The 20,060-nt window shown below is 47.4% G+C and overlaps 1 protein-coding gene across 1 annotated transcript in view; it reads right to left on the reverse strand.

Annotated features, from left to right (window-relative positions):
* The window catches only part of TMEM273 (transmembrane protein 273), a gene marked incomplete at both ends in the record, with an annotated part of 28,860 nt that extends 14,352 nt beyond the window's left edge, over positions 1–14,508 (reverse strand). The window contains one exon of the mRNA XM_084795333.1: positions 14,463–14,508. Within this exon, the coding sequence (XP_084651459.1) occupies positions 14,463–14,508 (46 nt within the window). The remainder of the gene's footprint in view (positions 1–14,462) is intronic.
* Between the last annotated feature and the right edge of the window lie 5,552 nt (positions 14,509–20,060).

Raw genomic sequence — 20,060 nt, forward strand, 5'->3', positions numbered from 1 at the left:
TGTCCTTGATGAGCTGAGTGCGGAGGTCAAGCATAGCCTCTACTGCTGCCTTCTAGACGGACTTGCTGAGACCCTGAAGCTTTCCGGAGAAATGGCCCACACGGCCTCCAAGTGTGGACAGGTGGCACCCTGCGCACAGCAGCTCTCTTTCTCTTTCTCTTTTGGATGAGGGCATGAACACACAGCAGTCTCTCTGTCTCTCTGTCTCTGTCTCTGCCTCTGTCTGTCTGTCTGTCTGTCTGTCTCTCTCTCTCTCTCTGTCTCTCTCTCTCTGTCTCTCTCTCTCTCTCTGTCTCTCTCTGTCTCTCTCTGTCTCTCTCTGTCTCTCTCTCTCTCTCTCTCTCTCTCTGTGTGTGTGTGTGTGTGTGTGTGTGTGTGTATGTGAGTGTGTGCATGACCCTTCGGGTTGGGGCCTGCTCTGCAGGTAGCTTCCAATCCTGCAAGAAACTTATGTCTCTTGAGCTAGGAGTGTGGGTAACTTGGTAGTAGAGCACTTACTTAACATACATAAAATCCCAGGGGTCCCTGCCAGTACTGAAAAGGGGGAGGAGACAGGAGTTAATTCCCCCAATAAGCAGCTTAGTCTCCTCTCCAGCAGAAGAGGGCAAGGCTGCCTCAGGAGAGCCAAGAAGACTGAGCCCAAGGCAGTTTGGACTTGCCCATTGCTGCTGGAATCTGACCCGCTTAAAAGCCCATCCCTGGCATCCAGGCCTCTTCATGCCGTCCACCTGTTGGGCCCGCCCTCTCTGGGGGCTGACATTCCCTGCCACCTTATTTGGGCAGAATCAGGGTGTGTGATTCCCAGTTGTGGGCTAGTCGGCATGTGTCATTCTATAAGTATCTGGACTAAAAATAGGGGTGGCCGCCCCAAGTGTTTGTCAACTGATGCCTGGCCACATTCATCTTGGTACTTAAATATTGGTGGGTGGGCGGTGGGTCCTAACTTTAGATCTCACAAGTTCCGACATTCCCAGCAAAAGGAAACAGGCCTCAAAATGCCAGAGGCAGCATCCACCCTGGCATTAAATAGTCCACATACACAAACAACAAACCCGCAGCAGGATAATCCAAAGTGCCTTGAGATCATAAGCTGCCAAAGAGTGACCAAAGAGAGTCGGATAAAGAAAAGTCTGCCACTATCCTCAATCCCTTGTCTGCTAGTAGCATCTCGATGTGGAGGCACTCTGGGGAGCCACTCAGGTGACCCTTGTTGGGGAGGGCTGACTCCAGGATGGCTGTGAGAGCCATTCTGATCACTGACTTACGGGATAGTCCTGACAGCATTGTAGAAAACCAGGCTATTGAGTGAGGTGGGAATGGGGGAACACTGGGTAAATTGGGGAACTGTTTAGGATAGCTGCAGACAAACCCGGTGGCAGCAGGTAAGTAGGCCAAGCTCTGATACCCATGGGCCTTTGCAGGAGTGATGGCCTTGCTATGGCACTTTCTCCTGTCTTGATGTTCCTCATCACCTCCAAGAATTAGTCCAAAAGCCACCTCCAGAGTCTTCTGGAAGTCTCCTATGGCTCTGTTGGTCCAAGATCACATCTGCACCCTCCACAAACCTCTCCCCTCGTGTCTCGCTCTGTGGCACAAAGGTACCAATAATCTGAGGAGAGCTATTTTCCCCAGGAGCAGGATGATACCTGAAAGAGACAGACCCCTTGGAACTTGGATTCAGTAGAAGGCAGACTCTTGAGCTGACTGAGCAAAAACTCCAAAGCTACTCAGTGTGAACCCAGACGTAGCTCGAAGCCTTGAAGTGATAAGATTGAGTTAGTAAAAAGCCAAGTAGAATTCAGCCGCAGAGACAAATGGGCGAAAACATTGCACGTGTGACTCTGAGCCTGGGAACACGTCCATCTTCTACAGTGAGCTGCGAGTCCTTGGAGACCTGGCACGGGGGCCGGGGGGTGGGAGGGGGGTGGACAGTGCTGGTGCACAGCTGGCACACAGCTGGAACTGTACAGCAGTTGAAAGGGGCTTGGAAAGGACCCTGGGCATGCAAAATCACAGCGGCACCCAGCTGGGCCTCACACCACTGTTTGGTCCTAAGCCTCACTTTTCTCCCGGGAAAATGGGGACGTAAGGCCCTGATTGGTAGACACAGCTTCCTCTCTGGCTGACCCTGAAGTCAGGGCAGAGCATGCTCTTTTAGATCCGCCTATTTGGGTGGCGCGAGCATGGCAGCTCCTTCCCTCCCTTCCCGGCTGCTCATGAGTGGGTGGGCATCTAAGAAAACCATGGCCAGCAGCCCTGCCCCACTCAGCCTTCCATGGGGCTGTTTGAACCGAGCCTGCCAATGACACGTGTCTATCATTTTGTGCTATGTTTCAGCCTTTGTCCCAGTACAACATTGGGGACTGACTATCTGACCTTGGTTTTGTGGTCTTTTTACTTCCAATGTCTGTGTGACTACCACTGGGAGTCTAGAACTCTCTGTGACTTACGGAAACCTCGGGTGCCCTATCGCAAGCCCCGAAACCACTGAACCAAACTTTTGCTAGGTCACCCTCTTTCTTTCTCATCACAGCCTGACCTTAGCAGCCAAATTTTAAGTAAACAGGACATCCGCTACATCCTCCCACGGCTCTTTGTGGGCCCATCTTTCTCCGAAAGGACCTAGATTAGAGACAGAGCAGTATGGGTCAGAGTAAGAGAAAACATAGTAGGGAAGAGAGAGGGCAAGCAGAGAGGGCTCCAGGCAGCAAAGAGCACAATGGCTGCCCGTGCTGCCCAGGGAGCCCTACTCATGCAAAAAGAGTCCCCAAGGACTCAGAGCCATCTCTTGATGCACAGCCCTAGCCAAGCCCTTGGACTTGACACCCAGGAAGATGGGCAGTGGGTCGGTATTGTCATATACAGGAACACTGTCCATACATGCAGTCCACAGCGATTGGCCAACAAAGAGAGCCAGGGGCGCACTCAACCTGCCTGGAATTTTTGGAAACTTCTACAAATTCACATTTTCGTTAAAGACAGGAAGACTAGTAAGAGCCAGTGTAGAGGGATGGGAAGGGGGTGATGAGGGCAGAGGAGGAGGTAGGTGTGGGGGTCAGGAGGCCTGAGAAGGGGCTGAGAGCATAATAGCTGAAGAGATGGTTCATCAGGACAGAGCTGCCAGAACACTGCCATGGAGGCTGGTCATGAGTGTCCTCAAACAACCGTGGGGACCGTCCTACAGGTCACCTTGACGGTCCTTATTATTAAGCTGCCCAAAGCAGTCCTTGGGGCTGGAGAGTGTGATCTTATCCATGTTTTGCTCAGCTAAGACACCGCTGCCTGGGCAGGAGTGAGAGGCAGGAAGCCATAGAAGTCCACCAGACTGATGATGATGATGAGGCCAAGGGAAGCCATGAAACAGAAGCAAGTGCCTCTACCTTCCAGAAATAGCACGGTAATTAAGAGAATGATAACAGTGGGTGACCAGACAGCATCAAAAACGTGGGCCCATATTGTTTTCCTGAGCAATCTTTGCCAATTAATTCTTAAAGATTCACACACTGGGATCCAAACACTCAGCTTCCAGAAGCCAAAGCAATCGATACCTTCTCAGACTAATGGAGAGGCTGGAGGTGGGAGCTGCCTTGGGTCTGAAGGGGTGCCCCAAGCATGAGAACATTTGCAAAAAGAGGAAGTTCTTGGAAAGGGGGGAGTTCTGGGTTCCTTCCTACCAGGAGATAAAGAAAAGTGTCAAGCCCTTCCAGGCAGGGAAGTGAGTACAAACCTGGGGGAGATGGGTACTGGAAGCAGGGGGGCCCAGTGGATGCTAGCAAGATGGGAAGTACCCCCAAAGAATTCTGGACCTCACCAAGCCCACACTCACTAGGGATAAAGTCTGTTACATCTCCAAGGGCATTAGTGAGTACCTGAAAGCCTTCCTGTGACCTAGGGAGGGGAGGGGGAAACCACGGGAATAGAGGGGCACACGGAGGACACTCAGAACCAGGAGTTCCCATCTGTCACTCATCACTCTATGAGTGACTTTGGGTTAAGAACAGTGGTGTGCTGAGCTCAGTTGCCGCTGGTGGAGAGTGGCTGAGTGTGTCCCCTGGATGTGTGTGCCCTAAATGAAAGGCAACAGCTGTCTTTGCACTTGTAAACATCTGCTTTCCTGGCAGGAGAAATGGGGGGGCGGTCCTCAAGGGGCTGCTTAGATCAGGAAGGGAGGTCCTCCCAGCAAGGGCAAAGGTAAGCAGTCTCTAAAAGGAGAAAGGTCTGTAACCCCAACTTGGAGCTTCAGCTCAGAGCAGGCCGGCTCTCTGGAGTGAATCTCAACCCAGAGCTGCCTTTGTTGGGGCTGTCTTGGCAGCGAGCAGGGAGGCAGGCTCAGTGCAGAATAACTAATTAATGATGGTAAAGTATCAGGAAAGAGGGAAGCGTTGTATAACCGCTAAGTGGTGGGGTTATTATTATTCATGCAATATTCATACTGTGCTCTTCAGCCTTGGGAAGCTTTGCTTAGAGTCCCGAGGGACCTGCTGAGGGAAGTACATGCCCAGGCAACAGAGCTGGGGGATGACAGCTGGCCTGGCCCACGTGAAGGGGCCATGACATTGCAGAGAGGAAGCAGCAGCAAGCAGCCCATCCAGGAGTCCCTGGGCAAGGGCGCTAGCAAGCCACCTGCCTCTGTTTACCAAGAGAGGCTGTTGAGTGAGGAGCTGCTGTGCGTTGGACATCTTTATCGAGCTATCTTTTTTTAAAGGCAGCTCCTGACATTTGCAGAGCCCAGGGTGTGTCACGCACTTAAATATTTAAGTTCTAAGTCAAGCTGGGCCTGCCTCACCCTATCCCTTCCCTCAGAAACCCACGGGCCCCCTTCTGAAGAGAGAAGCTTTGCTGTAACATATTCTTCCATCGTGGGCAAAGAAGGAAGAAGCCAGGCTTGGACCTAATGGCTTGGAGCCTCCAGACCCTCAGGGCTAGAGATGAAGCCTACTGCTGGCAGATCCCTCACAGAGTCTCTTACCCAAGCTTTGGCTTTCCCCTAGACCTCTGGTCAGTGCAAAAATCATGATAGGCCTCATTTGAGGAGAGGAGGTCCCATCCTTCAGGCAACTGGTTTGCTAGTAGCTGGAAATTAAAGCACTCTCTCCTCCCCTCTCCTCTCCTCCAGGGCGAGCAGTATGCAGAGGTTTCTCCTGTCTTAACCCGTGCCTTTGCTTTCATCCCATGCTTCCCTTCCCCACAACCGAGTGCCGAACTTTGCAAAATTTTCCTGGCAAGATCAAGAAGAGCAAGCACCCTTGCATTGTGCATTCATTTGTGTACGTATGTGAGTGTGTGTGTGTGTGTGTGTGTGTGTGTGTGTGTGTGTGTGTGTGTGTGTGTGTGTGTCCACAGGAACCAGGGGCCTGGAACAGAGTCCTCTTTGAGTGAGTGACTATAATCCCAAGGGGTGACACAAACTGTTCGGGCTCACATGCCTGCATCACGTGAGTGGTCCTAGGTTTGAACCCAGCTCAGCCTGGCTCTGCGAATGTCTCACACCAGCACGAGGAATGGACTGTCACTAGGAATTGACCTATCTTTAAGGGTCATGGCTCTGTGGGCAGGGCTTGTCAGTGTTGCAGGAATCCCTGATGTCCAGTGCTTTGGGCAGCTCAGAATTCTTCACTTAGTCCCTCTAGAGCCCTTCCTATGTCTGCTTACCTGCCCATAACTGCTGCCACATAATACTGTGCCTGTCCTGCCCTACAGTACCTACCAGTGGGGCTAGACCTGGACTGACCATCTGCTGCAACAGAGGTTGCTGCTTGGCCTTGAACTACACACTGCTTCCTGGGGGAAAGCATGAAGGAAGAATGCAACTGGGCCTCAAGAGTTCATCCTTGGCCCTGCTGGCTCTGCACAGTTCTGGCCAGTCTTGGGGTGGGTGCAGCTGGACTCCAGGCAAACCCATAGGAGTGAGCAAATTCAGATTTCCTTGCTGAGAACCATTGGCCAGTATCTACTGGAATCAAATTTTATAAAAAGATCAGTTGAAGCAATTCTGACAGGTGAATGAGGGTCTGGGTGTGAGATTAAGGGGAGCCCCAGACAGTTTAATTTGGGAGCAGATGAGAAAACTGGTTGGGCCATTCAGCCTGCTTAATGCCTCTAGGCCATTTTTCATCCACTGGGGCATTTTTTCCCTTTCAAGATCCTTAGGGATCAAAGATGGATATCAGACAGATATTTGGTAGCACCAGCCCCTCCAGAAGAGCTTTACTCCAAATTAGCCATCCTCCAAGTGCCCTTCTTGGAGGCTGGAGAAATGGAATGGGCTTAGTTTTCATGTTCCTCACACTAAAAACAGCTAAAATCCCTACATGCCATATTTTATTTTGTTTTATTTATTTATTTTTGGTTTTTTTTTTTTTCAAGACAGGCTTTCTCTGTCTAGCCCTGGCTATCCTGGAGCTCACTCTGTAGACCAAGCTGCCCTCAGACTCATAGAGATCCACCTGCTTCTGCTAGGATAAAAAGTGTTTGCCACCACTGCCCAGTATTGTATACCACATTTTAAAACAAACGTAAGTGGAACCTGAGAGGTAGTGAGAAGGCAGGCTTTCTAGGGACCTTCAAGATGTTGGGACTAACTTGAAAGTAGGTTCCCTCGGATTTCTTCTTGCTCTGTATATCTCAGACTGGATACTAGTAAAGCTGCAGTGATGGGTTTCTTCGTTGTCTCTTTGGCAGGGTTTAAAATCTCCTAGGAGATGTACCAATGGGTGTGTCTGTGATGGCATTTCCACAGAAGGAAGATGGCATTTCCCAAGATGGAAGATCCACCCTGAAGTGAGAGGCTCACCTTTGGATTGGGAGCCCAGATTGAAAAAAGGAGAACGGTTGATGTCAGATGAGAGGGAGGGATATCTCCACTGCCTAGCCAGCCACCTGCTCCCACTACCATCACCTCTGCCTGCCGTGTCTTTCCGGCCACGATGGGCACTATTCTAGCAAATCACAAGCCGTGATTAACCCTTCCTCTCGTAAGTTGTTCTTTATGGGCACCAAGTCACAGTGTCAATACACCTTGGTGGCCCAGAAACACCAAGAGCCACCACCACCACCACCATCACCCCACAAAAGCCAGTTCTCAGCCAGATATGGTGGCATGTTCCTGTAATTCCAGCTTCCAGCTAAGATGGGACGCCAGCCTGAATCATAAGACTGAAGACAACCTGGGCTATATACTAGGACCTGCATGCAGAGAAAGGAAGGAAGGAAGGAAGGAAGGAAGGGAAGAAGGAAGGAAGGAAAGAAAGAAGGGAGGGAGGGAGGGAGGAAGGGAGGGGGGAAGGGAAGGAGGGAAGGGAGAACCAATCAGAAACTAAGAAGAGTAGGCCAGTGGAGCACTTGCAAACGTAAAATCTAATAAAACTTATGGATCAAAAGGAATTCCCAAAGAAATGAAACATTTATTAACTGAATGAACATAGCCATATCAAAACAGGTGGACAATACAGCTAACACCGCCCCAGGGGAAAGAGTCACATCACTAAATTCTTGGAAAAGGAAGTCCATAATCTGAGATGTCACTTCAAGGAATTTGATGACAAACAGCCAAGTGTGTTCAGAACAAGCAAAAGAAAGGGAAGAATAGCATTGTGACTCAGAAGTCAATTTAATTGAAAACATAAACACATCACTGGAAATCAATGAAACAATTGTTTCTTTGAAGATACGATCCAATTGAAAAATCCTGACAAGATCAATGAAGGAAACTTGAAAAGGGCAGTTACCAATGTGAGGGATGAATTAGGACTGTCACTTCAGAGCCTGAGGCACCGAAGACGATGTTATGGTTATAGCTGACAATAAGTAATAATAGCAACAATAATAAAAAAATGTTATGAAAAGCTCTATGTATAAAAATGTGCTACTTTAGGAAAATGGATCAATTTCTTTAAAACTCACAAACCACCAAAATTCACTCACCATGAGCTGTATATTCTAAGTAGCCTTAAGATTAATTAAGGAAACTAAGTTATTCTGTAAACTCCTCCAAAAGGAACAACATGTAGCTCCATATGGTTTTCATTTTTTTCCTGAAAATGGGAGAGACAGGAATGTCTCCGTCGATGTTTTGAAGTCAGCATCACCCTAGTAGTAAAGCTGGCAAAGGCACCACAACAGCACAGAGGACCTTGTGAGTCCGGTTACCAAAAGCCCTGCCAATTACCAAGGATTCAGTCACATGTACAAATTAAACACCATGGCTAAGCGTAGTTTTCCAGGACACATTCTGAGTCAATATTTGAACATCAGCCAGTGCCACCCGCCGTACCAACAGACTGCAGGAACGAGTCACATGACCACGTAAGCAATGAAGTAAACGCAGTTGACCACATTCTATGACACTACACTCATCTGTGCCAAAACCTCTTTTAAAACTAGAGATGAAGGGAAACTTCTTCACCATCACAGAGACCCTCTACAAACTTAATTTCAGCTGACATCACTCATAATCAATCGGCAGTTCTCAACCCTTGGGGTCATATATCAGATATCCTACATACTAGATATTTATATTACAATTCAGAACAGTAACAAAATTACAGTCCTGAAGTAGCAATGAAATAATTTTATGTTTTGGGGGTTACCGCAACATGAGGAACTGTATTAAAAAACATTGCAGCACTAGGAAGGTTGAGAACCTCTTGTCTTAATGGCAAGAGCAATGTGGGGGGAGGGGGGGGCGAGGGGGAAATCTGTTGTCACTACTTCTTTTCAATTCAGTATTAGATTTTCCCACCAGGCCAGCAAGACTAGAATAGGGAATAAATGCAACACTGCTCAGAATGGGGTGAGACCCTGACCTCATTTGCACATAATATGACGGTCTGAGAAGAAAATCTTAAGTCATCAAACAATAACTCCTAGACCACATGAGTTCAGCAAGATGGTAGAACTCAGATGCACGGGTACAAGCTGGCAGGGCTTCTTTACATCCAGCTCTGTGCCAGGGAGGGTTGGTACCCATGGGGGACCTATCCCTTCTCTGAGAAGGAGAGGGGAGGATGGGGGAGGGGTGTGTGAAGGGGGACCCAGAGGAGAGGAGGGGGCTGCATTCAGGATGTAAAGTAAATAAATACAATTTTTAAAAAACAATAGCAAATACAATTGTAATACACCTAGACACAAAGTCTTAACACACACATACACACAAGCTCAAAATGTATCATAGTGCGCTGTGGGTGGTGGCATCCGATGTAAAGTGCCTGCCTGCAAACATGAGCGCCTGAATTCAGATCCCTGGCACCCACAGCAAAAACCTGGGCACAGCAAAACATACCTGTAATCCCAGAGCTGGGAAAGTAGAGGCAGGAGGACGCCTGGAACTTACTGGCCAGCTAGTCTAGCTGAACTGGTGAGTTCTGGAGGCCCTATTCCAAAAATATAAGGTAAAAAGGTAATAGTGGAAGTCACCTCTGTTGATAGTGGCCTCTACACACTCATGCATACAGCTTGCACACCTGCACACACATGCATACACAAATATATGAACACATACATATGAAACACCCACATACATAAAATAGACCACAGATATGAAGGCAAAGCATGGAACTGAACGAGGTTTTGAAGACAAACCTTGAGGACATCAAGCTTAGTGAAAACGTTCATGTTTCATAGCAAAAGAAAAACCTGTCAAAGCAAAGCAAAGCAGTATGTTAAACTTCATTGACATTAAAGTACTTTCAGGCTGGACAGATAGTTCAATGGTTAAGCCCCATGGCTGTACTTCCAGACGATTCCAGATTTGTCCCAGGCACCCATGTTTTGTGCGGCTTCCAACCTCCTGTAATTCCAGCCCCAAGGGATCTGAAGTCTCCTTCTGGCCTCTGCAGGCACAAACACATATGTAGCATACACATATGAAGATATGCACAGAGACACATAAATAAAGACAAAAAAATAAAATAAAATATGGTGCTGCTTTCGACCTCAGTCCTGGGGAGGCAGAGGCAAGTGTATCACTGTGTGCATTTGAGACTATCCTGGTCTACACAGTGGGTTCCAAGCCAGCTAGAGCTACATGATGAGACCCTGTTGCAAAAATGTTAATTTAAATTAATTTAAAATTAAAAAAAATAAATCTTTGAAGTATTAAATATGTTTTCAGCCGTAGATTTGATAGATGGTACTCATACACCTGGATGATACAAAGAACCCCTGAAAATAAACAGGAAAACCCAACAACCAACCACAAAGAAAAAAAACTGAAGAAAAGGAATAGCCCAGTTAAGAAAAGGGAAGAATCCCTGAAGCAAACCCTGCTGTCCTGCTGTATGGAGAAACTGGCCCTGGCCACCTGCCCCTGGCTCGTCCCCTCCCACTTGCCCAAAGGCTAAGAGGCCTGGATGATTCCCTTTTGTCTCGCAGTGAGCTGGGAGGCAGCGAAAGACAATGAACACACCAGCTCCATCTCACACACATCTCCTCTCCGCAGCATCTAAGGCATTGTCTTGGCAAGAAACTGAAACAGGGGAAAAGCTGTCAGGAAAGATTCATACAAAGATCTCAGGGACTAAGAGCCAAAGAAGAAAGTGATGACTTTGACTTTGTAAGATAAAAACGAATTTAATTCTCTTTACCCCGGCCTCTGCCATCTTTTCATTATAAATTAAGGCAGGGGAAAAAAAAGCCTCTCTCTTTCAATAACTCTGGCTCCTTCAGTGAAAGATGTTTTAGGCCCTGGAACGTAATTAAAGTGATATTGTATTCCTTTTATTCTCGTGATTGTAATAATATGTGGAATTGAGCAGATGCTCTCCAACACCATTAAAACAAAGATAGATGGCTGATTTTTCTGCTGGAATTCAAGGCCATGGCAGTGTTTCTTACGGCGGCACTTTCAGGAGAAGAGGCGTACCTCTAATAAAATGCTGAGGACTTTTTACTAGATCTTACCAATGGTTATTCTTAGGTCAATATTTTAGCACAAATTTAAAATATTGATCATCTGGTACTTATGCAGGTTTGATGACCACAGTCTAAGATGTAGTTTTGAGTTTTTTATCATCAAGTCAACAGTGCTTTATCCTTTCTCACACAGTCCGTGCCTCCACCCATGAAGCAGAAGATGACAGCATCTTGAGTATAATCATTAGGGACTATCAGGCAACGCCCAAATGAGGATTGCTGTGGCAAGGTGGGACTTGTCAGAAAGCCCTGAACTCCGAAACCATCACTGGGCTGAGGAATCGAGGCCATACATACCCAGCCTACAGAAGATTAAAGCGGCATGGTCACCCCAGGCAGTACCCGCCTCTACGTCAAGGTGGTAACCACCGCTGTGGCAAATATTGGAGTGTTATTCCCAAGATAGGAAAGTATTTTATTAGTGCAGTAGCTTCTAAGGCTGGTGACTGTACTGTAGTTATGCAAAGGAATTGATGTATTCGGTCTTCATTTTCAACTGACACCTTATGTTTGCATGTAGGTAATACTTACAGGGCACAGCATAATGATTCAATACATGCGTACATTGCACAACGGTCAGATAGGGGAAACTGCGAACACTTCTCATGTCCTGGTACAGAAAACTCCATACTCTCCCAGCTAGTCTAAAATACTCCTCCAATCACTGCAGAGCGCAGTCACCCTGATGCATCGCACAGCATCAGCACCACTTCCTCCACAGACATGTACCATGCCTACACTCCAGTGCCTCCCCACCACCCTGCCTACTGCTCTGCTCTTTGTAATGGCTCAGATTCCACAGGTGGGATCACATGTGGTATCAGGTCTCTGTATCCATCCTTCTTCGTGACATGGGATGCCCCTCCTGCTCCATCCACACTGCTGAGCCTGTGCCTAAGCTTAAGAAGCACACACACTGATGCATTTAGGGGTTCAAGAGAACCCTGGATATTATACACTCTGCCCTCCAAGGATTTTCACAGTAAGACACACAGAAAGAAATGCAGATGAAGAAAAGGGGGTGCTCTGTTCTCACAGTCAAATGTTCTGAGCATATTGTCACTTTTGTCTTTAACTTTGAAATGGAGATTTGAAGGAAGCAGTTTAGAAACCATGAGCGTGTTGTCATGGTGACACACCTTTCCATTCTCAGCAGAGAGGTTCTCTGCTGTTAGCTTTGAGAATCCAGCTTTGGGGCATCGAAATGCCCTGTTTTGAATCTGAGCACTGCAACCTACCCGGCTGCTCTGTGATTCCCAAGAAGCCGCTTCAACAATGCGGCGCACTTCACTTGCCTTTGTCCAAGTGGGCGTTATTACAAGAACACCCCCATTTGGGGCCTTTTGGGGAGGTGAATGAGTCCCATGGGATGGTTCCAAGGAAGGCACCACATGGGATTAGCTCGCAGGAAGTGGGTTTCACCGTGCATCTGAGGAAGAGTCCCAGCGAGAAAGGAAGGGGCACTCAGAGTCAAGAAGATTCTAACAGCAGCTAACAGAATGTGCAACTTACTGAGAAGTGACAAAGATTCCTAAGCTAGTGTGTGCTAAACCAGCAGGGCAATATTCAATATCATCAGATCTAGAACCACGGCCCAGAACAGGTAGCTCTTATATCTATTAGGTGGGGACTGAATGGAAGCAGCACTGAAAAAAAAAAAGGTTCTAAATGAAAAGACTCTAAAGCAAGCATCACATACAGAAAAATAAAACTAAGCCCTTTCATTAAGGCACCCACCTAGCTACATTTCAATCGCTACTCTTGAATAATGCAATCCATTTAAAGATGGGTTTTCAAATGTTTCTTAGACAACGTTCTAGTTTGTTTTTCTGTTGCTGTGATGAGCACCACAGCCCAAGTCAACGTTTTTACCAAGTTGCTTATTAGCTAGATTCTACCTCATGCTAGGTCAGCTTTCTGACACAGCCCAGATTACATGCTCAGGGGTAGCACCACCCACAGTAAGCTGAGCCTCATCAACCAACAGTCAAGGCAACACTCCATAGCCATGGCTCCTGATCAGCCTCATCTGGACAATCTCTTACTTGATCTTCTTTCTCTGCTGTGTAACATCCTGTTAAATATTTTGGGGAAGCTCTCCACCCCCACCCCATTATTTCACTAGAGTAAATTCTTTGACATGGAATTTCTGGGTGAAAAGTTGTGACCAGCTGCCTTCTTCCTCCAAATCACCTCTGTGAAGTTGAATAGGTGAGCGCCGTAGTGCCGGATCCTGAGTGTACAGGAGTCAGACACTGCGCTAACAGAACAGAACGTGGTGATGATGGGTTTGATTGTCCCAACCACCATGGGAAGCAGGACAGATCACTAGCCTCAACGGACAGACCGGGAAACAGGGTACAGAGAAGGTAACAATCATCTTGTTCTCTCTGTGCTTGTGAAGAACAGAGCAAAGAGTAACATCTGGGAGTCTAGAACTAACTTCATGGTGCTCACCACACTATACCTATTTGTCAGAGCAGCAAAGAGCAGGATGTCTGGGCCACAGAGCTTAAAAGGCACCCAGAGGTCACAGCACAAGAGGTGTCTTCCCACGAAGCTGGGGGGACCGACAGAGCCGAGGTAGACTTTACCCAGTACATTGCATCTCAGAAGCACCAAAAAGATTCCTTGGCTGTCCTGGACTCCCTTTGTAGACCAGACTGGCCCATAACTCACAGGGACCTGCCTGCCTCTGCCTCTCTGAGTGCTGGGATTATAAGTGTCTGCCACCATGCCCGCCTGAGAAGGCATCTTAAAGCATATGGCACAGTGGTGTGCTAGCAGAAGTGGTGGGCATAGCTGCCTTCCAAAGAAGCAACAGTTGACCTCCACGGGGACTTCGCCAAGCGGCACTTCTGCCCATGACTGCTGTCTGCATCTCTGCCTATGTCTAACCATCTTGTTGACGTTCTCTCCATTTCGCCACATTTCCTCCTCTCAACGCTTGTCTGACGTTTTTCTTTCCAGTTGGCACCACTTTACTCCTGCTTCTCTCCTTCCTTCCACTTTTCAGTACTTAACAACAACAACAAAATTTACTTAAAAAAAAAAAGATGCGTCTGGATCCACTATACTGCCCGCTCTGCACCAGGAATGGGGCCACATTGCCTGCCTATCTCTCCTGTGTAATTATCTTGATTTGGGTCACTTAAGCTTAACTCAATTCTCTCATCAGCCTACGAAGTAAACATTACTATTTTCCATTTCATTAGGTCAGAGCCTGAGTGTCAGACACATTTTCCGCTTTGTGAGGACCGAAGCCACAGCTGAAGCAGATTGTTCTTAGAGGCCAAGCCTGAAGCTCTTCCTCTGCACCACCTTTCTCTCCTCCCTCAGCCCAGCCAGTCTCTGTCATCAGCATCTGAAATGAAACAGTGATCGGTTGCTCCCCACTATCCCACCCAAGTCAGCAAAGCCATCTATCCTGTGGGATGGGACACATTCAGAGGCAAAGCCCATGGGTGTCCAGTCTGCAGTCTATGCTCGCTAGACTCCCAGGATGACAAAGGGAAACACCCACCCGACTCCTACCACCTGCCTTCACTTACCCAAGAGGAAGAGAAGGGCTCTCAGCAGTGGGACCCCAGAGCTCATAGCGCTGTTCTGTCCTGGCTCCTGTGAGATCAAGCAAGTGAGCTATGTGACCCCGGGCTCCAGGGATAGGAGCCAGGCCCCACGTGACTGTCGAGGAGGGAGGCTACAGGCACAGCTGAAGGCTGTGGGTTCCTCTTGGCTCTTTGCTGGCAGGGGTGAGGGAAGTCTGTTATTCGGCCTCTTCCTGGTGGTGGGTGAGAGGGGGTTAGTGTGTGCCCTTGAGGGTCCACCACTGAAGGCTGCAGGTCACTGTAAGTTCTCCTCTGGCGCCCTCCCCACACCTTTAAGACTAAAGCATCACTTCCGGTTGCTTCATTACCCGTGGACCCCTGCTGGGTCTTGAAGGAGTAGAACACCTGACCTGATGTATCCAGAAAGCTAGAAGTAGCCTCACAGGCCTGGGGCGGGGGGGGGGGGGGGGAATCAGTTTTCTTGGGCTCAGCCTACGTGTCGACTTGACTCTGTATTACACTATGGATGCTTCTGAACCTGGGGGTGCAGGGGTGGGGTGGGGAGCTGTTACTCTCTTCTCAGAATGACAGGCTTGCTTGTCGCTTTCTTGTGCTGCTAGGATCAAACCCTGGTCACATAGGACAAAAGGCTGTAAGTCTGGCTGGGCTACGCCCTAGATGTCTGCCTTTTCCCAGCCAGAGCTCATTGTGTGGCCCAGGTTGGGCTTAAATTCTTGATCACCTGCTGAGGCCTTTTTCATGCTGTGATTGCAGATGTGATCAACCAGGCCCAGCTGGGTAACTGTCAGATGCCTGCACGAAGGTAGACAAGGATCGGAAGATAAGTCGGAAGCATTGAAACATGGGTATCAACACAGTTTTTAAAAAAGAACCCCATGATAGCTGGACGCGGTGGCACACGCCCTTAATCTCAGCTCTCTGGAGGCTGGGGCAGGCAGATCGCTGTGAGTTCGAGGCCAGCCTGGTCTGCAAAGTGAGTCCAGGACAGCCAAGGCTACACAGAGAAACCTTGTCTCGAAAAACTACAAAACAAAACAAAAAAACCGGTGACAATGAACAACGTGTGTTTCTTACCACATTGCAAACAGCGGGATCTGTTCATAGATAAAACAGAAGATGCCACCTGTACATTTTAGAAGGCTATTCAGCTGTCTGCAAGGCAGGAACTTGAGGAAAAGCCCCTGCTCATAACAGTCACCCACGCGGTAACACTCTGCAGTCTGCGTGCTGCACACTTCTGCAGTAATGGGAGAGAGGGCTAGGCTTCCCTTCAAGACCAAAAAACGAGGCTGTAATCTTTCCCATTCAAGTTCCCAGAGCTCAGTCAGGCTGCCTCCCCTGGCTCAGCTAGCTGACTTGAGGCTCCAAGTGCAGTAGATAAGTAATGCTACTTTTAAAATGATCAACCCATGTGATAACAAGCCTAGAGCCTCTAACTGAGCTGGCAGAACACGAGTCACCCACTGGGGCTTCTGTGTCATACCTCTAAGTGACAGGCAACTGTGGCAGCACTTCCTCCTGGGCCTGGCGCTCTCTGAGGGCATGACACTATGTGACCTCGCAGCTTCCTATGTTGACTATTAATGCTGTGCAGACTATGACAGAGGGAGAAACCCAACCACAGTCTACATAGAAGGAAGTGTGAAGCCTGGGCTTGGACCGCTCAGCCAGCAGCCTATGGCACCCTCCTGTCAGCCTTTGACAACGATCAGAGGCCTGCCTGTCTAAACAGAGGTGGGGAGATTACTGTGGTAGACAGATGTCCATTAGACCCTTTGGCATGGTCACTTCTGCTCCTTCTAGGAATGAGAGAAAAGGAGGTTCCACCATGAGCAAGGCAATTGCAGTATTTTAGGGTCTTCAAAATGTTCTATCCTTCTACCTCCATACATATTAATACATTTATATAGTCTTAAGATATAATCCATGTAGCTGGAGAGATGGCTCAGTGGTTAAGAGCACTGGCAGCTCTTGCAGAGGACCTGGGTTCGGTTCCCAGCACCCACATAGCAGCTCACAACAGTCTGTGTTCCAAGGGATCTGACACTGACACACAGATACATGCAAGCAAAATATACCAATGCATAAAAATAAAAATAAATAGTAAACATGTTTTTTAAAAAAGATATAATCCATTGGGTTGATTCATGGAGGTTAGAAAGTTTCAGGCCATCTTGGGCTTGGTGGTAAGACTCTACCTCATCTCTCTCTCTCTCTCTCTCTCTCTCTCTCTCTCTCTCTCTCACACACACACACACACACACACACACACACACACACACACACACACAAAGAGCTGAGTATCAAGCTCAGTGGTAGAGCTTTTGCCTGACATATTCAAGGGCCTGGGTGACTCTAGCACCACAGCAACTAAAATACTCCTAGCACATATGAACCTAAACATAACGATGCACAGGCGAAGTACATCGCCTGCCCGGAGAGTGCTGTAAGAAACTGTAGGAGGTTGACAGAAGGCTTGGTGGTTAATAGTACTATTTATTACCCAGGCAGATGCCCCAGGCTCAGTTCCCAGTGCCCCCGTGGTGACTCACAGCCACCTGCACCTCCAGTTCCAGGAGACCTGGCACCCAGATGGATCAGGCAGTTCTGTGTTGATGTAAACACACTCATTTTCAAGTGTTTCCTCATGGCAGGTTAACACAGACGTCAGCCTGCTGTCTGCTCTATAGTGTCTTGAGACCTCCTCCCAGGCATGGCCTCCCCATACTACCCAGAAAGGGAAGATGCTTTGAAAGCCTCTTCTTTTTACCTGCTATCACTTCCTGAGCTGGCAAGTTGGAGCTCAGAACCCAAAGATGACTGCTAAGGCTAGAGGCTGCAAAGATTGCCTGACACCTCCGGAGATGGAGCCTTTGCCCTTCTGGTGTGGCATGCTGTCCCCAGCACGAGCAGATGCCCAATCCTATGTGCCTGCCATGAATGACCTGTGGCTCTGGCTGTCTCAGCTATCATGGTGGCTCCGACCGCACTAGCTGGTGAGTGTGTGAGGGCCAAAGTCAGAGCCTTACCTGGCGTCCCACGCAGCTTGAGCTCAGCCTCACGACTACTTAGTGGGGGATCAGATGCTGGCCCAGCTAGCACAGCATCTGGTCCATCAGGCAGGAATTTGATAGAACAATCCCTGAGGCTAGAGAGGTCACCTCACAGCGAGTCAGCAGAGAGGGCCCTGTTTGCACAGCAAGGGTGGCCTGCCCTGCAGACACACTGCGGATTCACTACCAGCTCTGTCGTGCCAGGGAGTCTCCTGTCCTCCTCAAGTGCGCCCACCCTGTCCCACATGTCCCAGTGTTAGACAAGAGGTGCCGTCCAACTGCCAGAACTATGGGATATTTGCGAAAAGTAAAGATAGAGAAGATAGATAAATAAATAAATAAATAAATGTCTTAAAAAGATAGGGAAGATTATTTGACACACAAGTGGCTGCTAGATTGACAGAACACATCACCCAGCGATTGCAGGCATCCAAGTCACAGCCACTTCTAACCACCCCAAATGACCACATATGGGATACCAGATAAATCTTAAAAACATCGAAGGATGTGTGACATACCGGTCCTTTTTCTTAGCACAGTACAGCTGAGCTGGTGACAGGGACGGCGATAGGCAGCTAGAGTTCAGCAGAGTTGGAAATTTAAAAACATTTTTAGGTGACACAGAGGTCAAAGATAAAGTCTCAGTAAAAATTAAAAGCAGCCAAAGTCAGATGAAAATGAAAATGTCACATAGCAGATTGAGGACGTCGGGGTTAAGGAGATGTGTAAGTACTAAAACAAAAGGCAAGAGCTTGCGTGGCAGTGCGTACCTGTGATTTCCAGCATTCAGAGCGTAGGGACAGGAGGGTCACACATACCAAGCCAGCCAAGGCTATACAGCAGAGTGGTAGCTCAGTAGAGCAAAACAAAACAAGAAGAGAAAAGATTTTTTTTTAAAGGGCAGAAAAAAGAGAACGCTGCATAGGCAGTATTCCAAAGTGACAAAAACTGACAATATGCTCTTTCTCCCCATCACTCCCTCAAAAAAAAAGGAAGAATAATAAAAATATGAAAACATAAATAATAAGCCAGAGATAAGAGGCTCATCAGGAAGGACCAACAAAGCTCTAAAGTCTCTTTTTCTAATAAAATGAATAATATGACAAACTTCTCAAAGAATGGATTAAAAAAGGAAATGGATCTTAAAAACATAGGCTATCAAGAATAAATGAGACCATGAAGACAGAGAAAGCCAGGCATGCAGTAATGAAAATCTTAGCTGTCTTAGAGCAACAGATGTGAAAGCTTGGGGGACATGAGCACAGGCACAGAAAATACAACTCCCTGAGGCCCGCAAGAGAACGAGAAAGCAGGCAGAGCCAGCACCTTTCAACACACGGAACCAAGTAGCTAAAAGCTCCGTCACTAAGAAGTGGTTGGGGTACAGGTTACTTTAAGGAATTTTAAGAAAATTTTAGACATTTTTTTAGGAGTAGAAAACTCCAGTTAATAGAATAGCACAAAAATATTTTATAAGGACTATTCTCTGACTCGTTTTAAGAGGCCAGCCTAACGTCAGCAAAGCCAGAGGTCAGAGTGGGAACCGGGAAAAACGGCCCAAGGCCTGGTGAGCTCAGCACCAGCAAAGGACAGGATCCTGCTCTCACTGAGTCACACAGTTCAGTCTCATCAAAATGGTCGATATCATTATTTCTGTTTAACATAGCTTTGCATTCTGATTGCTATATATTTTTTTTGTTGTTGAAAAATATGTGTATAAAATTTTGGAAAACAGAAAAAATGGAATTTCATTTGACATTACTTGTCACATGGAACAAAGAACGCATATTAAAGATAATAATTTGGCTGAGCACAAGGTCAGTATTGTAAAAGCTAGTTGAATTTCTAATCACCAGTAACAGAGAATGTATACTTTTTAAAAGCATAAAACCACAATTCCACGATGTATATGCATTTCAAAATACCATGTAGTACCTGATAAACGCACATGTTTTGCCAATTAAATAAAAAGATTAAAAGTATATCATTATCACCAACAGCCATATATAGACAGACAGACAAACAGAGACAGACAGACAGAAAGACATACATTTATTAGATCAACAATAATTGTACGGTGATCCAACAATGGTTACCCTAGATTTGGTCAAGAAAATTTTGGTGTGCGGCATTTAAAAAGACCTAAATAAACGAAAAGTATGTCCTCAAAGGAAGAAGAGAGACCTCAAAAAAAAAATTCACAAAGACACTGACTGTGCAAATCAACTCTAGTGTCAGTGAAGCAGGACACTTGCCTTGTTCAGAACAGGAGACATGAAGCCCAAGAGCACCCTGGGGTGCTGTTGTACACATTCCTAGATCTCCAACAATAAGATCCCTAGGTAATGCTCAGGTTGTAAGTAAAGAAGTAAGACAATGTGCTGTACATCCTCGCAAACAATGTTGTAACTCTCTGGATAACGCTGAATATCAGCCCGCTCCATGACACAGCCACTCTCCCGGATGTAGTCCAAGGGACTCTCACCTGAGCATCCAGAGGTGTAGGAAAGAACACTCACAAAGCATG

This window comes from Acomys minous, assembly GCF_964271855.1.
Source record: "Acomys minous genome assembly, chromosome: 9".
NCBI classification, from domain to species: domain Eukaryota; kingdom Metazoa; phylum Chordata; class Mammalia; order Rodentia; family Muridae; genus Acomys; species Acomys minous.